We start from the raw sequence: 24,731 nt of genomic DNA on the forward strand, positions 1-24,731 counted from the left end.
AATGTCCCATGATTTTTTATGCCAGTTGCATTTAGAGCCTAGTTAGGGACTGTGAACATTCACTTTAGCTCTTCCACAGCCAGGAGGGATCACTATGAGTATGCAAGCTGACCAGGCCAACGTTTTTCCCCAAACTAATTCTAGACGATGTATTATTCCAAAAACAAACAAAAAAGAATCTGGTCTTGATTAAGGGCTTGGGCAGACAAATATAGAACAACACCCTTCTAATAGACCACTATTTTCCATTTCAAAACATCAACCCAACAACAACAACCCAACATCACAAACAACCCCCCATGCCTTAACTGAGCCCATTTTTGTGCAATTTGCAAAATAATGGAACCCAGTTTCAGCCACTGGATCTGTTTAAACCTTTGGTAACCAGATTATAGAATCTGGTATTAGTAATTAACTAGAGATCAACTGATTAATCCTTTAATGATCTCTTGAATAAGCTAAATGGACTGAGCTCCTAGAATCTTTCAGTCTAAGGCACATTTTTCAACCCTTTGATGAGCCCTGTGACTCTCCTCTGAATCCATTGCAAATTATCAATATCTCTACAACCAAAAAACCCAAAATGAATGAAAAACCTTAGAATTAGCTTACAAATAAAAAGTTCATTTTTCTATGCTGACTTGAGAGTCTTGTGTTTAAATAGTCAATGATCACCCTTGTCTGTTTTCAGCTGTGAGTTTGGGCTGTGGTTTTGCCTAGTAATTCAATAAAATAAAACATAACCTGGAAACGAACAACAGGAATTTTTTAGAGAAATGATATTGTGCAGACACTTGGTTGTAAACCTATCAATATCTACTGCCTGTACCCTCAGGCTAGGATTTAATTAACTTGTTATCACCTCTCTGCATTACGGAACTGAAGAAATGGGCAACAAAAAGTATAAGTATACAGGCCTCTTCTTGGTAAGATAACATTTCCAGACATTGTAAGTCTCCAAGCTGAGACTATTATGTCCATGTGTAAGGAAAATGTCAGCAGCAAACCAGATTTCAGCAGTTGGAATACATTTAAATGATAAAAAAATGGTTTTCTGCAGCTGCATAAAGTGATGATTTTGGCTGGTTTGAATTAGACAAAGTGGAAACAGGAATCATCACAGAGCTCTATCTTCCCTATCTCTACAGGCAGTCCCTGTATTAGAGGCCAACACAAGATGCAACAAGCCCTTTGACTTTGGCCTTGAATTGTAATTAATCAGCACATAAAAACGTATTCTATACATAACAGTACTACACATCATGTAACTGAAGGTCCTTCAGTTTTATTGCTCTCACTAACTAACTACTCAGGCTAGTTTGCCTCTCCAGAAAAACATGATTGCCTGACCTCTAAATCCCTTTGCAAACTACTACTTTCTCCCTTTTTTTTCCCCTCCTTAGCAATTCTGGAATTAATTTATAGACAGACTCAGTTAAATAAATATTTGCACTTGCTTAAAAAAAAAAAGGTTTGGTAGCTTTAGAAGCTCTAAACATTTTCCAAATATTTTCAAAATAACTCCTATTAATAATTTCACAACCTTTCAGATACTCTCTAGGAAGCTTTGTTATTTTGCAATGCCGAACTTAAGACATTACTACATGATTTTTGTCTTCTCAAGGTTCTCAAGTCTGAATCATAATTTCGAAGAGAATGTGTTATATCAATTGCATCTCTTATCAGCCCAACCTATCCAAATTAATTCTCCTTCCATTTGTGATTACATAACATCCTTGCATGAATTACCACAATTGCTAGCCTGGAATGTATTATAAAGAAAGCATTTAATGTATTTTTAGCTGTCTTTTAGCATAATTAAAATAAGGAAGAGGAACCAGATAATGAGATTAAGCAGCTCTCTACAGACCAATGACAAATATACTGTAGACGTTGTTTGGAAACTCTGGTGCTTTCCTCCTTGATTTTTCTTTTACTACTGGCTTGAGAAAAATAAATAGGTGGGTGCTGCATAAGCACAGTAGAATTACAGAATTCTGCTGTCTGATCAAAGAGAAGTGGCAAAGGAAAATGAGTAAGCATATACCTGAGTTCAGTTTGCATTCCCAGTTTTTAGACTTAAGTTCATCACTCCTAATATCTAACTAATATCTAACTAATCTATTATTGTTCCTAAATATTATCTGAAAACTCACAGCAGCTGTGTATAGTCATATACAGCCAGAATTATTCCCAGAAGCTTCAGAGCATAAATAATAAAATATTCCCCTCCCATCTACCCTCTATCGTTCAAAGACACTTCTAGCTCTCAGCAAAGACAGAATGTAACTTGCAAGTAACAATGTAGGGTCTGTTCAACTGATTTGAAGATTCCAGAAAATAATTCATAAGAATAAACATATTCTGCCATATTCTATGGCAGAATTCATGCAAGTCTAATATGCAAAACATTGACCATATTAAATTGCTAAATTGCCACAGAATGAAAGATATTGCAAAACTGTCATACTTTAAGCATTCCTCCATTGAAATTTCAGTTTAATTGCAAACTGAAAAACACACACAATATATAGTTAATCAACAGCATAATTTTAAAAGCAAGGAAGTTCCTATGTTCGGCCAGTGGAATGATGAAATGAAACAGTTCTTTTCTTACCCTTATTGTACATATTGGTCGGTACTTGGACATCACTCAGACTGATGTTCACTGGCAAATTATTGAAGTGGTCATTTGGCACTAGAATAAACTCCTTCCCCAGCTCCAGATAGTTTCCCTCTTCATCTCGTTCATTTATGAGCACAGCATTGAAGTATTCATACTGCAACAGAAAACCATGTTCAGTATTCAGAATTCACATTCAGCATAAAAATATTAGGTTTGAAAATTTTAACGTATCTATCAATCCATTGATTAACATTTACATGTAACTCCACCTAGAATAGAAGAAAAGATATTTTTATCATCCATCAGATTACCTCTATACACCTAGAACAGGTACATTTCTGAAACCAGATTTATCAATGCATCTCAAGAAAACCCCATGTTACCTCAGATGTCTCTCTGCCCTGAAAATGTTAAGGGCAAAAACAACAAACACCCTCAGCATAAGCAAGGTGTGCACTATTTTTAATACAAAGCTCTCTAGATTTAAATAATTCCCTGTATAATTATTTAATGATGGATCTCTCTGTTTAGCTTATTTCTATCAGCTCAAGAACTGCTATCAGTGCTGAACTTAGTCCTTGACAAACTAAAAGTGTTTTTACTTCACAGGAATATTAACTACAGCTGTTGTTGCTTCCCCATTGTGTACTGACCAACGTTTCCTAAAGAAATGTGTTTGCTTTATACTGAATTTTACAAATGCACATCATAGTAGCTTTTGTACAATTATGCATACTCTAATACGGGCATATAAACTCAGCAGTGACTTGTTTTGAACAAGAAATTATTGTATGCCTGTTACAGATTCCTGAAAAGTATTTGGCCTATTTTGTACAGAAATATAGCCAGATAAGCAAAAGCAATTTAGATAAAAGTATTGATTTCTTTACAACCTAGTTTAACCAGAAATTCTATCAAGCTTTGAAAGCAACAAACGATGAAGACTACTTTTTAACCTTTTAAATAACCTTAACCCTTTGCAACAGTTTCGGATGTGTTTCTTAATTGAAAGAGACCAAAGTTTAGTGTCTTTGAAGAATCTCATTAACTTAAACATGAGTCTCTGCCCTAACTATCCATTTGAGAGTAAGTCAATATAGAGAATATTTAGACATAAATGTGTGCAATCATACATATATATATATCTGCACAACTGGTACAAGGATAAATATATTATACCATTTACAAAGCTAAAACAGATCAGCAAGTACAAAAAATTAAAAGGCTTTTCACAAGCATTCTCAGCATGATATGCAACTTGTTCTACTAAAGAAGAATGAGGTAAAAATCTTACAATCTATACACTTCTATTTAAAGGCTTGGTAATTTAACCAGTATCTTAAACGGGGGCTTACTTGGAACGCAGCTTTCCATATCCTGCACTTTTAGCTTTCAGTTTTTCAAAATGGCCAACCCGTAGTTTGGATTTTAGAGGAGAGCAAAATAGAAAAGAAGTCACTGTATATTAGCTAGATTTTGAGGACCTTCTGTGCATGACAGAAATACTCAAACTCAGTGTTCCACATACCATTAATCATAACATATAACAAAGACTGAGACACATCAGTATTTGAAAATCAATTTAATAGAAATTAATCTGACATGATTAAACATTTGACCTTAAAGATATTTTACTTTAATTGGTTTACACCAAGATGAGCCAAATAATCTGCTGCATACATCTTATGAATATACACAGCTATTGAATCCTGAAGTTCCAGAAAAAAAACACAGTAGTCTTCCCCACCCCCCACTCCCCCTCATCTCCAGAAGCCAAAGGTACAGAAAAGAGTAGAGACATAATTTGGCTAAAACTGTAGTTTAATTAATTAATTCATTCCAACAGTTACTAGAATTACCCAACACACCCATAGATGCTACCCTCCTCTATACCATTTGGGAGATTGTCACTGTTACAGGTTTGATTGTTCTCATACCAAAACCAAAAGGATGAAGAAACGTGATCATTTCCAAGGAACACCAGTTCTCATTCTATTTGGGAGAAATCTTCTCCATCTCTGCTTATTACCCAGGTTTATCACAGATCATTAACTGCACTGCATGCCTGCCGCCCACATGTGACAGCAATTTTTCCAGTTTACCCTTTCTGCAAAAGCCAGAGACAGTTGGCAGAAGACTTGAAAGGCCAACTCGTATTTCCCATCTTAGTAAGAAATATAATATTCCTTCCAACATTAAGCCATGCACTAATGACTGTTGTAAAATGCAATTCTACACCAATTCCAAGCAAGGAAGGAGCAAGCTGTGTAGCTTTTCCATGATAGATAATATCTAAGTGTGGAAGAAAGGCTGATATTCCAACCCCTGGGAGTACAGTGGTAAATAAAATATATTTCATGCTTTCTTGCCAATGACCTCTCTCCACACACCCAGACAGCAAAGTTCCAGCAGAGTAAGGATGATTGTTTCATCTTTTTTTCAAACCACTTGTTTTCTTGTCCTTAGAGACATGGTTTTGTTCTCCTTTTTCTCTGTTGAATATGGCATCGCCTCCACAACCTCTGGAGCTACAGATAAGCCATTGCATCGCTTTCATGACAATTCTTGGCCTTATAAGTCTTATCAGGATTGTCACAGAGAAACAAAAAGGGTTTTGGTTTTTTGTTTTCTTATTAAAGACCATCACTGAAAGCATTCACAACACCTAACTCCAAATTTTAACACAAAATTTGTATTTAAATATTACACTTTAAGCAAAAGATGAATACATTTGGGGATAAAATATTCTGTACTAAAATATGTAGCAATATACTGTCCTTTAACTGAATTATAGTTATGTATCATGGAATAATTTCTACAGTAATTCACATACAGACTTAGTGATTTCAAGGAGGTAAATTTACCTTGCCCATAGGTTTTATAATACTTTGGAAGTGGTAGGAAAAATGGACAGATTTCAAATCAGAATGTCAGAATAGACATGGAATCACGTCTAAAAGAATATTATTTCCTTTCATTCAGTGGGTTATTTCCTTTTCCAAAGGAGTTAATTAGCAGACAACCTCCTTCATCATGTTCTGTAAGTGGCAAGGCTAGCCAAGTATTAAAATCTGCTATATTCTAAATAAATGAAAGTACTCATTTCACAATTAAGGGTATTTAGGACCAATTGTTTCTTTGGTTGATTTAGTATTCACTGATATATTGGTCTGAATCTGTATTTTCTCTTTTCAATTCTACAACTGTATATGCAATAATTTTGTTTATATGTGGGGTTTTTAAAGCAAATTGTAGCATAAAATAGTTCTTACAGTACCGCAGATAATTAATATTTTCTTGGGGCTTCTTTTCTGTTTGATTTTGGTGGGAGAGTTGGTTTGTTGGGGATTTTTTACAGGTAAGAAGTCTATAAAAATAACATACTTAAGATGGTCCTGCAAGTTCTAAGGACTCAACATTAGGTATTATATACAGCTCAAAAATACTACTGAAAAAGATCAGCATTTAAGCAGAGCTGTTATACAGTGGCTTCTTTTGGGCACTTTCAGGGAAATCATTGAGTGTGACAGCTGAAAGGTGATAGAAGGAAAATTAAAAATAAAAATTGGAGAAAAAAATAGTAAGGTAAATCCCTCTGGCATTCTGACACTGCATTCGAGAAAATGCTCAAGGGAAAGAGGATAAAGTCCTGTTTGCTGACAACACAAATACTCTACCTTCTAAGCTCTAAGAGAAAATTACTTCAATTTCATCTTGTCAATGCAGGTCAATCTTTGATGTAACCTTAACTAGGTGAGTTCTGAATGTGCCTAATGTAACATGCCAAAAAGTTATTAGGCTAATAAACAACAAAATATTTATCCAGGTTGAGAGCATAGCCAGGCACAATCCTGACTTGGCCAACGAGTGAGTTTACACTAACCTTACATATAGACTCGCATGGTGAGCAATGAACAGGAGAAAAAGCATTCAAAGGAAATCTCATTCATGTAATCTATTACATGCATCTCAAGATCTAAACATGAACTTTTATACTTTTGTGCATTTAAATTTGCTCAGGTAAACACATCAGGGGTTTTTGCTTGTACATTCCTTAACAGGATCTTCATCTTTCTGAATGTTTGCTCAACCATTTTCAAAGCCCCCATTGTATCGTAATGAAGACGACTTAGAGCAAGGCCGTAAAAACTGCGGACAAATAGGAATCTCAGCTCTCATGTGATACTAATATTTTACCCTTGTAAAGAAAGCCTTCCCAATGCGAGCCAATATAAACTGATCAGTAGTGCTCAATAGAACAAGCACGGGACTATCCTGACTCAGCAAGGAGCTCACCATATTTGAGCCATCCCAAAGAATTATAATGCTAATAGTCTGCAGAGCCCTGGTCTGCTCTAACGTACTGTTATAATCATAGTAGACAGAGACTTATGGGGCTGTTACGAGATTAATCACAAAATTGTTTTACAGGTTCATTCAGGCTGACTAGCAAAGGCAAGCTTTGTTTAAAACACCATAAAATAGCCTCAGCCAAAATACAAAAGTATGTGCTGCATGATCTCTTCGGATGGCTGCCACAGACATATGTTAATGATGATGAAAACTAATTCATTCAAAAGGTATCATAGAAAAATTGTGGGGAAATGCAAGGTTTGTGGCATGCCATGGGAACCACAGGGATAGGTTGCAGGGGATAACTGATCTACAAGGCAAAAAGGAAACTTTGAAGCTATCTGTTCCACTTCAGCCACTTATTTTGGCATAATGTCTCAACTAAACAAGCACCTTGATTACAATAGATACTTTGCTGAGACAAGACATGAGTAATTTAAATATAATACTGAAAAGTATTGCGCATGTCTTGCGTAATTGCAGTATTGTACAAACTGTGGCAGACAAGTGACATTCTCTATATCCCTTTCCGTTTCTTATTGTAAACAGATATCTCGTGATGCTTAATTTATCAGTATTTGTTAACATTGTAAACAGCATATTTATTTAAATATAAATATTTGCTGCTCAGTTTAAAAGATTTATTCTAATTCAAATTGTCTTTGCAACTTTGAAAGTACTTGGCACATAAGAGTAAACATGTATCATTGGTTTCCTCATATTTTAAAATTAAGTATTTTATTTTAATCATATGAATCAATCCAAGACACAATTTCAGTTTGATATATTTTTTTCTGTAGTACAGAAATTATTTTCACCAAGACAGCATAAAACTTGTCCGATTCACATTGCCGCGAGGACTAGGAAGGTGTAAGAACGCAACTGGGAATGATTTGCACTAATGGGTCAGCGCTATTGGGGTTACACTGATAATTTTTAACTATGCAAGAACCATTTTCACAGTGTTTCTGCAACCATACAGCTTGTCTAGAGACAAGCTGGACATCTCTGGAAGACACTAAATCAAGTAAAGTTTATGGCATTTGCATTGAACCTCAAAATTCTAGAGCAGCAGAAAGTGAAAAAGTAGCAAGTAACTTGGAAAATGAAGGGCAGAACAAAACTTAACATTAAATAGCACAGACAGTTAGAAATGAATAATTGGAATATCTATGAGAGTTTTTGCAAAATAGCAATTACCATCAGTGAGTTTAAAAAAAAAAGAGGAGAAGTTTCTTTTCTCAAAACTCTTGAGAAGTAGGACATACCTCTGAAAGCGGAAACGTTCATGACAAGTAAAAAACAAAATGAGAAAAGTTGTCCACTCTAAGGGAGGCTTTCCTAGTACAAAACACATTGACAGTCTCCACTCTGGTATTCATGTGTTAACGAAGAAGCAGATGTCTGAATGCATTGAGGCTCAAAAAAGTCTCTTCTGACAGTTGTCCAGTAAGGAGACTTTACGTTTTGAAGCATACGATTAAAGCTTTTGTATTCAAGAACTTAGTCAGATGTTTAGTGAACAAGTATAAAAGGTCATAAAAGCAAACTGCCTCATTCAATAAAAAGTGTTCTGAATTTTAAAAAGCTTTTAAATTTGAGAAAACTGGCATCTCTTGTTGTAAGATACAATCTTTATAATTTCTGATCATGCTCTGAAAGTTCTTACTTGCTCCTCTGTAGGAACTTCCAACAGTTTTTCCCCTTCTTTTTTTCATGTCTTTATTCAACAGCAAGGCTCAGAAAACACCTGGGCTTTGAAATGTTGTGATCAGTCCCTCTCCAATTATGGAACTAGTACAGAAATGTTACTTGCATCCTTGCAAAAACAAATGATCTGTTTTCTACATGATCAGATTAAGATGACCTTTCCCCAGGCTATCCATTCCCTCCCAATATGATTACCCTATTAAAAGTGTCTTAAAACTGGGTAAATAAGTAATCCTTTATTATAGTATAAAATCAACTATACCAGCATGTAAATTGATAACACATCAAGGTCTTGGAGGTCTTGTAAGGATTACCTGATTCACTCAAAATGGCAAGTAGCAAGTAATTATGATGGTTATTTGAAATCATTCACCAAAGTTAAAAAAGAGTGACTTTAGGTTACAAATTTCAGATGAAGCCTGCTTTTCCTTTACAGATAAATAACCTTGAAAAATATATATTTTTTCCATGCAGAAGCTGAACAAAAACTCTTTGGCCACTCTCAAATTTAGTAAACCCAATAAGAAAGGAAAAAAGGCTTCCATAACGGGCTTTGGAGATGTAATGTTTTTGCTGGGTTCATTTTCATACATGTAAAAACCTTCAGGGAATACTTTCTACTAAAGAGCAAAACAAACTCCTACGCCAGTTGCACCGTAATTTCTCCCTCCTCCCAATGGATGTATGTTAAAAAGATACCAGTTACATAGATGAGTAAGTTCTGAGCCAGTTATCATGTTCCTACAGGGCTGGAGGAAACCGTGGAGACAGTTTACTGAAAATTGCTAGAGCAACTTTAATCAAGAATTTAATGACTTAAGTGAATCATCTTGTAACCAGAATACAATAATGGTAGAGTCTATGTGTTTGTGAAGGTTGAGCATTTCAAAACCACATAATTACCACAAATACCAGAAAGCCTGCATCCCTGCCAATGAGCTTACACTCTAATACTGTGAAACAATAAAAAGGCAAAAATCCCCAACCTGGAAGATCTACCGGTATAGTAGCATGCTTTTGATAAGGCTTATCATCTCTACCACATATTGCTGAGTGAGCGTGACAGCAATACTTCTTGGGCTGGGGCAGCCCCTTCTCAGTTGCACCCAAAATGCTCCCTCCTGCACTTCCACTCTGGCCTTAGCACAGGCAGAGCTCCCTTAGCATCTTCCCACATCTTCCCAGCTCGCTCCCGATGGACACCGCAGAGAACTCTAAACTCAACGCTTCCAATTCACAAACATACTAGAAGAGGCGGCTCATTTTTCTTGCTAACGAACATGAGAGGTCTGTTGGGCTTTATTTAAACCACGCTTTGGAAGAAGCAGCAATTAGCCTAACACTTTTCATTCCAAAAGGACAAGCTCTGTGCAAGAGCAAAGAAAACAAGGGAAGACTAATAAGCACTTCTGAACACTTGAGGATGTTAAAACATTTTTGAACACATTTGTATCAATCTTGCCACTACTTCCATGCTACACTAGTGGTGATCCTCCCTTTCCAGACTATGAAAACAGAGATGACACAGTAAGACTTGACTAGATTAACATCATTTTCAGAGCATTAAAAACACTCACTATGTCTCATTTTATTTTTCAACTAGACGTAGTAGCCCACTGATATGGGTGTTGCCAAAATACGGATGTAAAATACATGCTTATAGGGCTGTGAGGATGCCTGGGTTGAGGCGGGGGGGGACACACTATGAAATCTCTGTAGCTTTGTTGAGCAGTTAAGACCCACAGGCACACACTGGAGAAAGCTTTCAGCTACTCTTCTCTTTTAAGTCTAAAGACAGAAGTAGAAATGTATGATAGTATCATAGAAATAGCACCTTGATTTTAAAATACATGCTTTTTTTTTTAAACACTTATTTTAAAAAGTGGGGTGGGATCATTCTTTTTCAGCAAGTAGGAAAAGAAGCAAAAATCAAGCATGTGTGATTTGTATGGGATTGACTACTGACTTCTCCTGGTCATGCTCTGGGCATAAGGTTAGGCATATTTTAAACATGAACAGTATTGTGAAGATACTTGTCACATTGAAAGTGTGCATCAAGTGCAATTTAACGTTTGTGGTATTTACTCTCACAGTCCACTTCTGGAAAAAGTTGTGTATCTCAAGCTAACAATCAATGGATTTCTTCCCTCTAAAGTCCATTAACTCAAATATCACCAAAATCAGTTTTATGGGGCTGACCTTTTTAAACAAATTATATCATTTGTATATCTTTATAGATACCAAAAAATCTGTAAGACTTTGCCTTGTGTTTTTTTCATTATCATTTTTTGTCATTACCATTTTCATTACTAGCTAGAACCACAGGACTCCATCTCTCCTTAGACCCCGGTAGACCATATTAAGCCAGTGAACAGGCAGGATCAACAACTTCTATAAAATAATTCTGTAAAAGAATATTCTGTAAAAGAAAATAGCAAAATGACAGACCTGCTTCAAAATCAATGCAGTAATATTTTCTAAAGTTTTCCATCTTACCTCATGGTAACCGATGAATGGCATTCAATACAGAACATTAATAACCTCTCCATACAGTTTCAAATGTGCTACAGAAATAGAAAAGCAACCTATTTCACAAACAGATAAGCTGAAAAGTTTTAAAGTTAAATCAGTGTAGTTCCATGCATGTTCTGCTCATTTGACACATTCAGGTTGATGACATCCTCAAGGCTGCTTCTAATAATCAGTGGAGACATAATCTGACTTCTTTGTGCCTTTTTACAATCATATGCCCTAAGTGCCTCATTCCTACTTCTAAGCAGGAAGAAAAAGTTTTTCTCAAGCTCTACATCTTCTCTGTCTCCCATGAGAAGCAACTTCAACCCAGACTCTTCACAGTCTAAGGCATGCATATAATGCTGCTCTGTATTCAGCAAGAGCTGTACTGTCTCCTCAAAAACATTATGCTTAGGGACAGTAGGCAACCTATATATAGTGTTTTGCTGAGTTGGGGTTTATCCCTAATAGAACAGAAAGTAACAGGCAGTTCATATCCAGCAGTCGACAACATTCGAACACTAACTGTGGCTCTGAATGATCAATTAGACATGTATTTTACCAGATTATTTTTTTTTCATACCAAGGGGTGGATACTCAAAATAATTAAATACTGAAGAACTAGAATAGAACAAAATGTCATGGTGCTCCCTGCAATCCGAGGTTTGTTTTGTTACTTCCAACCACCCACCATACACAGAGGAGGTCAAATTAATATTATTGACCACACAAAAGAATGCAAAAGAACACGTGCAACATTATTGAATTTATTTGAGAGTAAAGTGAGAGATGAGATGTTGAGCAACTGAATGTATACAAATCCTCTTCAAATTATTAATGACTCTCTCATGCAATATAGAAATTTGGTCAGCTAAACCCACAGTTGAAATAACAAGACCACACTGATGAGTTAATTTAATAAAAGAAACACATGTCTCTCGACTCACACAGTTTGTGGGGGTGGAGGGGTGGGGGATCGGACACGACAAAACAGCATCTATTTTATTTATAAAATGAATCTGAAGTGTTTAAAAAAATCTCACAAAGAAAAAAAATAGGTCATGAGAATAATTATTCTACAAAGGGCAGGGGGGAAAAAAAAGAAAAACCCTAAACTTAAGAGGATATTTTGAAAATTGTAGCTATGTGCTAATATATTAGAGTATTCTAACTTCTAAGTTACACTATGAGAGAACCCTTCAAACCTGTAGATCATGCTAAGAACAGCATGCCTGAGGGGATTATTGATTAAATGCAAGTATCATTTCTCTGATTCTTTACAGTGCTGCTTTGTATTGATTGTATGAATAAAGTTAAAAAAAAAAAGAAAATACTTTTACATGTCATACTCTAAGTCTTTTCATGACTTCAACAAGCATGATTCCTAGATACAGAAATTCAGAATCCACATAAACCAGCTGAGGCAGATTTGCCTCAAATACTAGTTTATATTTGTCTTGGAGGGGAGGGAGGGAACGTGGAAAGGTGGGCAGGTTAAGAACTTGGATATTGCAAAATATCTACATGGGTGAAATGAACACCTGCACGCTATTCACTTCCTGAACTTTTGTGACTGAGTGGTACAGTCCAAGAGTTAAAATTATGAAATATAAGAATGGTCTCTATATTTTCAACTTTTAACCATTTTTCACATCAAGCAAGGATGGGCTAACAATGATGAATATGACAGCAGCAATAAAGGAACACATGATATGAACCGAACTTGTCAGAGCAACATCATGAAAGTACCTGTACCGTACAATTATTTCTTCACTATATTAGAGTCTCAGATACTCATGGAACAATTTATTAGTATGCTTACTGAGCTGTACACTGCATTGCTATTGAACTCCTAACACATAAATTCAGAGTTATGGTCAAACCATAGCATAGTGTAAGGCTCTATGAAAGCTACTGAAGAAGCTATTTAGATTTTCAAACGCATTACCATTTTCCATGTTCCAGCTGTAATTTCTGTGGCACACCTACCTATTCTGAATTAAAACAGATAAAAGCTTTTTGAGAAGGTGATCAGGCAAATCAAAGCAACCAAAGACATAAAATTCTAGTTTGAAACCCATCTGGGTCATGGGATAACTGGTAGTTTTATGAATCATCTACCCCACAATCCAGCTTGATTCTCAGTCTTGTTTACAAGGGTTAGAAGTGCAGGCTAAAGAGGTGGGAGAGATAACATCTTCCAAGGATTCTGAAGAATCCAAGATACGTTCCTAGGAAGGGCCTTGTGTGAAGCATCTGCCAAGAACTGGGGAAATCACCAGTGGACAACGGCAGTCCAGACTGGGTACACAGGGTCTTTATGTTTCCCTCAGCTCAGCAGCAAAGATCACACATGTAGAGGCCTCTCAGCCATCTAAACAAATGAAAAACCATTTTGCAGCTCTCCCTAGTTACTCTCTCTAAACATCCTAATTTCCTATTTCACTGCTCCCTTCCTGTCTCTGGTAAAGAATAAATTGAAAACAACAAGACATGAGAAGCAATACAGTATCCTGCAGTCACAAATGAGGCTGAAATGCTCATCTAGTGAAAAACATGAAGAACCCTTCATTCCTACCAGATGTTTATCTAAGATTCTGCTTCTTTTGTTACCAGAACATCACATGAAGAATTACATTTTTAAGGACATACACATAGGGGGTTTTTTTTCTTAATACTTACTATCTTCTTAATGGAAAACATGATATACAGATACATAAATTCCCCTGAATGTGTCTACATTGAAGGAGAAAAGGTGAATATTAAAAGGTTATCTAAGTTGTTAATTATGATTTGCAGGAAAATCCTACATTGCCTTTAACCATTTATTGTAGAAACAGAGATTAGTGCAAACATAAAGTACTCACCTATAGAAAAAATTTATCAGTTTTGAGTATGTTGCCTCTGAGCTTATTGCCACAGCTAAAACAATATTCACAAAAATATAATCATACTTAAAGTTTTTAAATCATTTTACTGGATAATTACTCTATTTCACAAATCTTACTTCTGTGCTTGCTTCATTTCAAGTCTGTGACAAAAATTACATGTAGTGCCAATAGCTTTCCCTGAAAAATGCAGGTCATAAGCCATCTGACCACTGCAATTCAATGTCATCTTGAACAAAAGGCTTAACCAACAGGAGAAAGTATTTGAAATAATGAAAAATTTGTGAGGCTGACCCAAAGGTTATTAATTCAGGCTTCCTGGACATAAGTTTACTACAGAGATGACTTACTATATGTAGATTCCAAGGGAGAAATTACACCAGGTATTATTACGCTAGCCTTGAACCGCCAGAAAAAGTTCCTCCCTCCTAAATAAGGTGGCATAAAAGCAGTTCATTAAGCAACCAGCTTGTCATTAGCTATTTTGTTGAAATAATATATAGAGTGACTAGACCACACAGGGATCTGAACAACAATACACACAACATATCATGAAGAAATCCTGAAATGTAATAGACATCTTGGCCATTTACTGATCTGTAGTTTAAACAAACATAGAGACCTAAACCAGACTTATAAACTCTAGTGACAAAAAAATATTTTCAAAGACAGAAGGGCTTATGCTAATGGATACCATTCAAAATGCCTAACATAACACACAATCATCTTAAAACAGAAATACGCCATGGATAATTCCTCAGCAAACATTCAGGTACTCGGAGCACAAATACGAGCTTAGGTTTACCTGAGCTATATGCTGACACTGAAAATTTGCAGAGTTTGTGTATAGTAAAGCTGATTGGGAATAATGACATGGCATCCCTGAAATCTTTCCAATTCCCATTATGAATATTACTCTATTTAGAAAGAGTTTTACAACTGGAAGACTTATTAATACAAGATTATTTTCTAATCAGAAGAACATCTCCATTTATATATATCTCTCTATATATATCTATCTCGTGTACTTCAACTGCTTTACAAATGACTTGCATATTTGTCAGCATCTTGGGTTCAGTTAGACAGTGACAAGCCCTAAATACTTCAAGGAAATGAGACATATTCAATTAGAAAAAGCTTCTCATCTGTTACAGCTATGCAGAGACTTTGAACTCAGTGTAAATGGTGGTTGCTGCAGCTGAAAACAATAGCTGTCCCTTTGTCTTGAAATGAAAACATACACAACTAAGGAGCTAATCTGATATGATACCACTTTTATGTACAGAAGAAATTAAGAGGGTTTTCAACTGCACATTTTAATAACCACTCCCCAAATGCTCTGTATGTGCCTGAGAAGGTGAAATAAATCTGACTTCTAGTGTTTCTTTGCAGCAGTAGTTCTTTACAGCTCCTGCGGATTCATACAGTCAGCCTTGGCCAAAGAGCAAATTGCCTTCCCAGTCTTCGCTAAAAACATTTAGAAAGAGATCAGCAGTGCTGACAGATCTAGACCCACACATTCAATACATTTTCCTGTGCTCCCAGCTCAGAGTATTAATGAACAACACTGGCATCTTTCAGACAAACTTCAAGTGTTAAGTTGGGTTTTCTCCTAGCTGAGCCTCACAGTAATTACTTAAGGCCAGAGCTTTGTCAGAAAAATATTACCAAATGGGAAAAGAGAAGACAGTCCTCAAAATACAGCCAACCTTCAGTTCCCCACAGAAAGTAGCAGGATTAGCTCACCAACATTCTTCCTGGTTAGCTCCAATATTCACGTTTCTCAAATCTTCAGAGTATTTCCAATGTCAGTATTTGTACATCACATCATACTGCTGCCCAATGTTTCAGCAGACTTGCTGAAGGATTGCAAGATGTTAACAGGTGAAGAGCTTCACTCTTTGTTTCTCTTATTCTATATATTCATTGTTTCTTTCTATTCTTCCTAAATTTAGTTTACATGAAACGCAGATGAAACTGAAGCAGCAAACATATTGATCACTAGGCTGCTAGAAGTAAAAACTTGAGCAAATCAGATAAAAATGAGAAACTTTGTATTTTACATCAGCCTCACTGGAGTCTTACTATTCTGAAGCTTTGCTATTAACTACAAATTAGTGGGTTAATGAAGGTCAATCAAGAATTGTGAAATTCTAAATGTTGTTTCTGAACCTCAATTTTCTGTCCTACTTCAAGATGAGAGCAATCTCTTTTACTTCAAATTAGAAAAGTCAAGCATATATCTCCACAACAAAATCTTGCTGAAAATTATTTGATTTTTTCAATAGATACTGATCTTTAACCACCTTATTAAAAAATGCAGGGGAAAAAAAAAAAACCCACAAAATTAACATTTTGTATCTCTTGGGGAGACATCAATCTTGATTCCCTAGCTGTAAAGATAGGAATTATCACATTTGTCATTCTTGCAGAACTGCAACTGCCTGATGAAAAATGCTCCATAGCATTACTAGCCCTCCAAAGCACTACTCGTACTTGCGTACCAACAAGTCCTCGATCTAATCTATACCGCCAACAATAATACAGAGAGGTTCTCCAGATTCCCTACCTGAGCGCTAACAGACCATACTGAAAAAGTCCTGTTCAAACTTGCCATTTCTGAATGCAGCACCCGCACCTTGCGATCGCGCTAACCCAACTGCCTAATGGGTGCCCTTCGGATAAAACCTTCACACAGCAGCTTCCATAACACTGTCTAATTCCAGGCAAGAGCAACACTAGCAACAGAAAGAATGTAGCTCTTTCTCAGATTTACCTGCCAAAATAATTTCATCACTGGAGTCAGGCCATGGTTCTGTTTTTAGCAGCCACAAAATAGCTACCTGTACCTCAAAGCTGGGAAGAAACTCTTCATTTGACCTTATGTTTACAGGCAAGCTAATCAGGGCATCATTAACTCAGAATGGTAAGGAGTAAGACAGCTTCCTAGTATGTTGTTAGTATCTATGAATCTGTCTCACTTGTGCGGATGCAGGCCAGAAGACGTCCTAGAATAGCTAAAAAACCCCAACTTTTTACATTTTCTACCAAGCCAATAGCTTAAGCATCACCATGAGTCACAGGGGTTGACTAGCTGGTGACAATCATGTGAAATTATAAACGTCAAAAGGCTGTGATTCACTTAAATCAAGCGTCTGTGTTCAATTTATTTATATTAAGCTTCCACATTTCTGAGACATGGTTTCACCCAACTGCTTGCCTGGGAGTGTAAATCACCGTCAAAGTGCAGAAGAGTAAATCTGCAAAACATAACTGGGTTTGAATATGACGCACAGCAAACAATTGCAAAAGCACATATACGGATTCATTGTTAAAGCTGCTCCAGCCTTGGAAACGTCTTCACATTTTTCCACAGTTTATGCAGGAATTTAGAATGTTGCAAGTATATAATTAGTATTAGATGCGATTAATTCATACTGTGGGAAAATACAGAAAGAACTGAAATAGAGCTTTGTGGATACCCTTTCTCTCCACCCAAACTGCAATCAAGCACATGCCTATTCGACTCTCTGAACATACTGCCAGAACTCAATTCTGGGAGCTGGGAGCTGGCTTTTTTCTTCCCTGGCTGTAATATTGCATGTTTCATTTTTCAATGTCACACTATTTACCATGCACATATTTTAGTTGTATCATTTCACAGTATGGTTCTGGGGCTGGTTGGCTCACGGCTTCTTTGTACCTATTTTCCTTCATTCTCTCTTTTCATTTCTTTCTCTCAAGGCTGTTTGCCAAGTCTTATTTGCCTATATTTGTAAAACAAGAACAAACTTTTATTGGTCCTTTGAATGGCACATAACAGAGTTCTAGGAAAAAAGCTACAGGTTTCACCTGCATGGTTTGAGAAGAATCAGTTTTAATGTCTACCCTGGTTCACTCTGGATTTTGCTCTGAGCTGTGTGTCAAGATCAGATCTAAAAAACTTCAAAGTTTACTTGCTGTAATGCTAAAAACATGAAACCCAAACCTTTTTAGAGTTTGATACAGAACAATAAATCAGTCCTCAGATTACTGCAATGGGGCTCAAATTTGCTTGAAGAGTTCTGTGAACTTTAGCAACAATATAATAGAAATTTAGCTTTTAATGATAGCTGAAGTCCGTCAATGCTTGGCATAGTTCCACGGTTTTTATCATAAGGTTTGCAAAGCTTTGGCAAGAACATGCTTTCACTGGTGTTTACTTACCTGCAATAAGCAGGAGTAATACATTCCTGCGAATATACTTGGTTTCTGAATTTGGTGTATATTTCACCATGCTAAAATTAAGTGAAAGCAAGACGACAGAGAAAAAAGTCATATAAGGAATAAAGCATGGAGATTAAGACTTTGATCCTACTCTGCCCAAAATTGCACATGTCTCCTGGAAATATGAGAAGTGAAATGGAAAAAAATAAATGCCTCAGTGACTTAAATATTCAAGTTTCATTCTCAAATCTTGCATTAGGCTTTAAACGCGGCGCCACCTCTGCTGTGTTTAAGGATAACTATGCTGTACAACGCAGCCCCGGGCAGAAACTCTCTTGATTCAGAGACTAAAAGTAGTGAACTGGAAGCTGTATTACCTTGCCCACACAGTACTATGCCTGAGTTAATTAGCATTATTCAGAGAAGAGCCTATGACATCAGAGGCAGCTGCGTACTACGCAGACATTCTAATTTCAAGACCACAGCTAACGGTCCCCTCATAGTGATGTGTTTGGCCGTGCAGACAGGCCAGCACCTTACGTGTGTGCATCACAAAGGATGTCACAGAAAAACTGAACTGAGGTGTTTCTGTTTTACCCAACAGTCAGTTATAAGGCTAAACATTCCTGAGCTGCCATTTTCTTCTGCAGTCTATTGCTGTATGATCCCCTAAAAGGCAGCATTCTGTACATTGGAGACAGAAAAAAAAATATGAATAAACAAATTGTAATGTTATAAATGGCATCTCATAATGTATAAACTTATTTTATAACATGTTCTTAATTCTAATCACAACTTCCTACTCCGATAATAAATGTGTGTTGATTTTAATATAAAATAATCCATAATTCTTTACTATCTAGGTTATTGCTTCTGTTAGCTAAAAAGCGTATAAAACATTGATTATATTCATGTGCTCAGCAATTATCATATCACTGTCATTCTGTAGTAACTATTTTTAACAAGGTTCAATATATTAAGGGGCATAAAAACTCTGAAAATAAAATCTGACTCGTAACCATATTTGTTTGTATTTTTAGCCTATGTTTATCTGGCACCTATGGCCTCTCAGTTATATACCTGCACTAATGGGGGAATAAACCTCCCTGCCCCAGTATTTACTCAAAAAAACATTTGGTCATGTACTTTCCCTTCTTCTCTTAAATTCAGTATATTGGCTTTATTTATAAAAGGTTATGCTCACCGCAAATTCTAAGTCTCAGAGTAGAGTTCAACAACCTAAAATAAATTTCCTTCAAAATGACTGCCCTTTTGCATCTGAGGAGAACATTCTGACTTAATATTTTGAGGAGATAGGGAAAAACTATTTAATTAGGGGGAAAAAATATACACACACACACCCCCCACTCTGACAACAGACATACTTTCATCCTTGTACTGCACAGTTTTCTCCCACCCTGGTAGAAGACTTCTGCCTCAGGTTTCCCACGGGGACCACCCCAGCACCGGCCTGGCCCCCGCTGTATCTGCGGGTCCAGGGGCTACACCACCGAGCAAGCCACATGCTGCAAGCCACTCGCCGCTCCATTCTGCCTGCCAGCCACAGTCTTTATGTTCGCACTTCGGCGGACTGCAAGAACTACGGCAGGGGTTTGTACGCAATTATAGGATTGGAAAGCCCTGTTCTAAGGTCTGTCTCCTCTCCCTTTTAGTTGCTACAAAGGTGGCATCAGCAAGATAGTTTTTTGCCAAGCTAGTTTCCTGACATGGGCAGCTTGCCCATGGTTGAAGGCAGGGAGACATCATTCAGAAGAAACTCTTTCACAGAGAGGAAACCTGTATTGGATGCTCGGGTTTCTTTTTTTTTTATTTTTCTGGCAAGAGCGGTCATAAGAGGTTTTCAAACCGTAGTACACAAATCATTTTGGAGCCGTAAGGGGCTGCTGCAAGCAGAGCAGCAGCGCTCAGTCTTACCTGGACGAGGAGCCAAGGCCTTGGTGGTCCCTGCCGCACCGTCCGCAGGCACAGCTGGAGCTGCTTTACCCCTCCTCAGCACAGCGGCACCATCCCACGCCCAGATGTGCTGCACTTGTGCTCTGGCAGCTGGGAGAGGCGAGGAAGGACACAGCGGGAGCAGGGGCTCAGCGGGGGTACAGATGCTTCTCGGGGAGCACGAGGGGTGAGCTGCTCCTCACCGGAGCTGGATGGGGCTGCGATGGGTGTGGGATGAGGGTTCTGGTGTGGTAAAAGAGAGAGGGTGTGAACGCTGCCCAGGAGCTGCTGCTCCTTCTGCAGATGGTGGCTCTTGAGCAAAGCTGGCATCTGCAAACCCTTGACACGCAGCTCTCCAACCGAGGGCACAGAATTACTCTTGACAAAGGGAACTGCCAGCCATTGCCCCTTGGGGAGCAGCAAACTAAATGCTTCCTCACATTCGTGTGAGCCAATACAGCTTTGTAAGAGGTTTATTTTCTCTGGGCACGCTATGTGAGGACACTTTTTAGAGAAGCTGATACAAGCTCTCTTTTCACCACTGCCACTTAAATATTCATAGAAAATGGAAGTAATGCGGACCTTATTGGGAAAAAATTATAAAGGGAAGATCAGATAGTAGGGGAGAACGGATCTACAGAATAACCTTTAATAAATAACTGCTATGGTCCCAAGTGAGTTAAAATTGCAGACTAATTTAACCACATCCCTTTAACTTGCCCTTCAACAATTGCACGGTCAAGACAATGTATACAAAACAGAGAGGTCAGCATTTGCTAATGACCACAAAAAGCTTCCTCACTGCAGTATTGCAGACAGACTGTAGTTACGAGACTTGAGCGCTGAGTCACGGACTATACCCTTCCCTACATGTGTAAGACATTAAGTGTTCATCACAGAAACTTAAATAAATTAAATCATTCCATTGCAAATGGCAAAAAGGGAACTTTCAAGTTGCGCAGTTATTATTCAGAGATATGGAAGCAATAAAGTTAAGGTTCCACATGCATCCTCAGCTCTGTGCTTTGGTCTACATGTAGTGCGGTTGTTAATTCCATAAACCACTAATAGTTTTTTCTTTTCCTAAAAAGAACAGAATACTTTTATATCCGCATACAGTCAATGAACTCTCTAGAAAGACAGCTCTACTTTTATTTAAATAATCCAGTCTCCTCTTTACTGACACATTTTCATGCACCAAGATCTTTTTCCTGTATTTACACATTTTGACATTTCAATCACCGTTTCTCTACACGGATCCCCACCAACAACCCTTGCCTCTAAGAATGTAACCAGGGCACAAAAGGCTTTCTCAATGGATGTATCCCTCTGCGTTTTTCTATCAATTCACAGCATTCCACATACCCCAGAAAGTACTCAGATAAATCTAAATCTAAGTTAATTGAATGTGCAGGAGGTCTTTATATGCCTATAATTTTTCGTTACTCAGTCTTGTTATTCACAGGCTGTTGCAGGTTACTTACCAAATATATACTGTGTATTTTACAAGCAAGTGACTTCCCTTGACTCTCACTGGCATACAAGTAGTTTACAATATGTAGAAGCTATCTCACATATGCATTTAAAAGGTGCAATAAAAATATTTGATGCTATATAGAAAACAGTATTAAAATCACATAATTAAAAGCTATATCAAATTCGTACAAAAGAGAACAGACGCAGTCTTACCAACATAAGAGGATATATTTATCTCTACCCTTAATGTTTTCAACATCTGAGGGCTTATTTGTCCAATATTACTGACACCATAACAAATTTCTTTTGGTTTTCCTTTTCTTGTGAGACAGACAAGTTTGTGAGACATTTTCTTATTGAATTTTGAGTGATCATTTTAAAAGAAATTCCCAAATATGGAAACATTTCTTTGGAAACAAGTGACGACTAATATTCCACATAGCTTGCAAGATGCAGAAGGCAGTGATTCTTATACAAATACTCAGAGCTCCACTTCATTTTCTTTAAAAGATGTAGATAAATTTGGAAGAAAAGCTTAATATTTTAACTGTGTATCCATTTGGGGTGCAATGCTTCTTTTTATGAAATTAAACAAAGAAATTCTAGAGATTAAACAAAGAAACGTACTATATTGAGGCCCAGATCTACATCATGCCTTGTGCAGATGAAACATTACAATTTTGTTACGTTGAAGGTTTTAGGGATTACTTTTTTTTTTTTTTAAACTTTTCCTGTATTATCTCAAATAACTTGAGCATTTTTACACTTATTCTTCATCAACAACCTGGCTAAGAAAATCTTGAAAGATGCAAATTGGGGGACGGGCATCTACAGAGAGGCGACTGGGATGGAAATGTCATGACAGCCGCAGTAAGAGAGGTTGTCAAGGGTAAAATCTGAACATACAGGAAGTTCAAGAACTTCTAACGGTATCTGGTATAGAAAACATGCAAAGGTAAAGGTCTCTGTAGATTTAAAAAAAAAAAAAATAGATTCAGAGCTTCTTGCACCATAAGTGGCTGTGAAATCAATCAGAAACACAGATGAAAACACATGCCAGAAGTTTGTGAATTCCACCCAAAGAGAAAAATGAGACATAGCACAACATAGCTATGCAAGAGGTCCGCGACAAAAAAGAATCGTCTAGGGATAGCTTTGAATTATTTATAAACAAGCATAACATTACTGAGGAGGGAAGGAATACTATCAACAATAGGGTCATATTGTAACTTCAATTAAAAAAAAAGGAAAAATAGCTGAAATACCAAAGGAACATCTTTAAAGGGGCTTTGGGATGGGAGGGCGTAGTTGGGGTTTTTAAACAATCATAAATACTTTCAAAGTTGCACCGGGGTGAGACAAGAGTGGCATCTAGTGGCTCTCGATGTTATGGTACCTATTCCCGTTGAACAGCTGGGATATGTTCCAGACCTGCTTTTCTACAGTATTCATTACAACCGTCTGGGCTGTAATTGAGTATCTGGCGAGTATCTTGCTAGCAAAACTTGGGGGGAAGGAGGGGAAAAAAAAGTTAACATGTAAAGGAATAAGTAAAGAGATATTATTCTCCGTTTATTTGTGCTTTGTTAACGACGTAGCTTAGAAGCTGGTAGACGGGAACTTTTTTTTTAATCTGGCAAGAACAAATTGCACAGTCTTTAAGAAAATATTTAGTATAGCTATAGGACTAATAGTGATCCATTCTTTATGTATGCGCATGTTCGGTTACCACTGACTTCCAGCTATAAAGAATACTAACAGAGCACTTTCATACATCATATACATGTTTGGTGACTTTTTCCAAAATCTACTTAATACTCTTTTATGAGTTGCCTTTTTTTACTGTGAAAATATTGGAAAGAAGTTCCCCAACTGGGAATTTTGGAAATTCCTGATGAGAGGAGACAGTGTATTTGCAGGAATAGATTTCCTGAGAGTCATTCAGATTCCCTGGGACAAGATGACTTTGCCGAGGAAAGGGTACAGTATAATGGTATTGGGGAGACTTGATGAGTTCTTGATCCAGGTTCCATTTTAATTGTGTATTATTAATCATTTTGCAATTGGAAAAACTTAACGTTGTCTATGTATAACTAATTAGGAACTTATATTTTTTTAAATTAAAGAAACATGTAAAGGTTTCTTTTGCAATGTGGGGTTGAGCTGAGAATACATAGCACTAGAGCTTAAAAATTTTACTTCACGGTTCAAAAATTCTTCCTCTAGAACAGCAAACAAACAGGAAATTGTGTATTGTATTCTGAAATTAATGTGAGATACTATAGACATTCCTGATTCTTTAGATATCACCACGGAAAAGGCCATTTAAGTAATCTAATCTGCTTTGTATTTGCAGTTCTTATCTTTTTGAAACTGTTCTCTGAAAGTAAAAATTTCTCTAATAATCCCTGCACACAGTAACCACACAAGCATAAGCACATATTAATTGATAATACTGTTTATGATTAGGATGCAATGAAAGTGAATGTTACAAATGCTGCTATTACTATCAGCAGTTCAGAACAGCACGGAAGAAAGATCTGAATTGCAATCAGTGTCATACACAAAACCATTAAACTAACATTTATATTTCACAGAATTGAAGTGCTGAATGTTAATGCAGATAGAAACAATGACGTAATTTAAAACATTTACAAATTTATGTAATACAGGATAAAATACAAAATCTGTATGTGGTGCTTTAGAGTTCAACTTACCAAGTGTCTATATGCTTCAGAAGTGATTCTTTTTATTTTCAGTTTTCAGATTTTAAACTGAAATTTAAAGCCAAAACTTCAGTTTTAAAACCAAAATACAAAATTATTGCAGATTTTTAGAAAGTACTTTGATTCTGCCAAACAGTCACATTCACCAAGTTCAAACAGCAGTTGTTTGTTTTCCTAAACTTTTGCTTAAGAAAGCTCACACTGGCTTAATACGGCTGATAATGCGAAAGCTTGAATTTAAATCCCTAGAAAACAAAGGATTTTGAAAGTGTAACCCTT

At 36.8% G+C, this 24,731-nt stretch overlaps 1 protein-coding gene across 1 annotated transcript in view; it reads right to left on the minus strand.

Moving 5' to 3' along the window:
- Positions 1-24,731, minus strand: part of CACNA2D3 (calcium voltage-gated channel auxiliary subunit alpha2delta 3) — a gene marked incomplete at its 5' end in the record, with an annotated part of 467,841 nt that overhangs the window by 284,733 nt on the left and 158,377 nt on the right. The window contains one exon of the mRNA XM_082004801.1: positions 2,618-2,780. Coding sequence (XP_081860927.1) covers positions 2,618-2,780 — 163 coding nt within the window. The remainder of the gene's footprint in view (positions 1-2,617; positions 2,781-24,731) is intronic.

The sequence above is a fragment of the Phaethon aethereus genome (assembly GCF_964289735.1).
Source record: "Phaethon aethereus genome assembly, chromosome: 11".
In the NCBI taxonomy this organism is placed as follows: Eukaryota; Metazoa; Chordata; class Aves; order Phaethontiformes; family Phaethontidae; genus Phaethon; species Phaethon aethereus.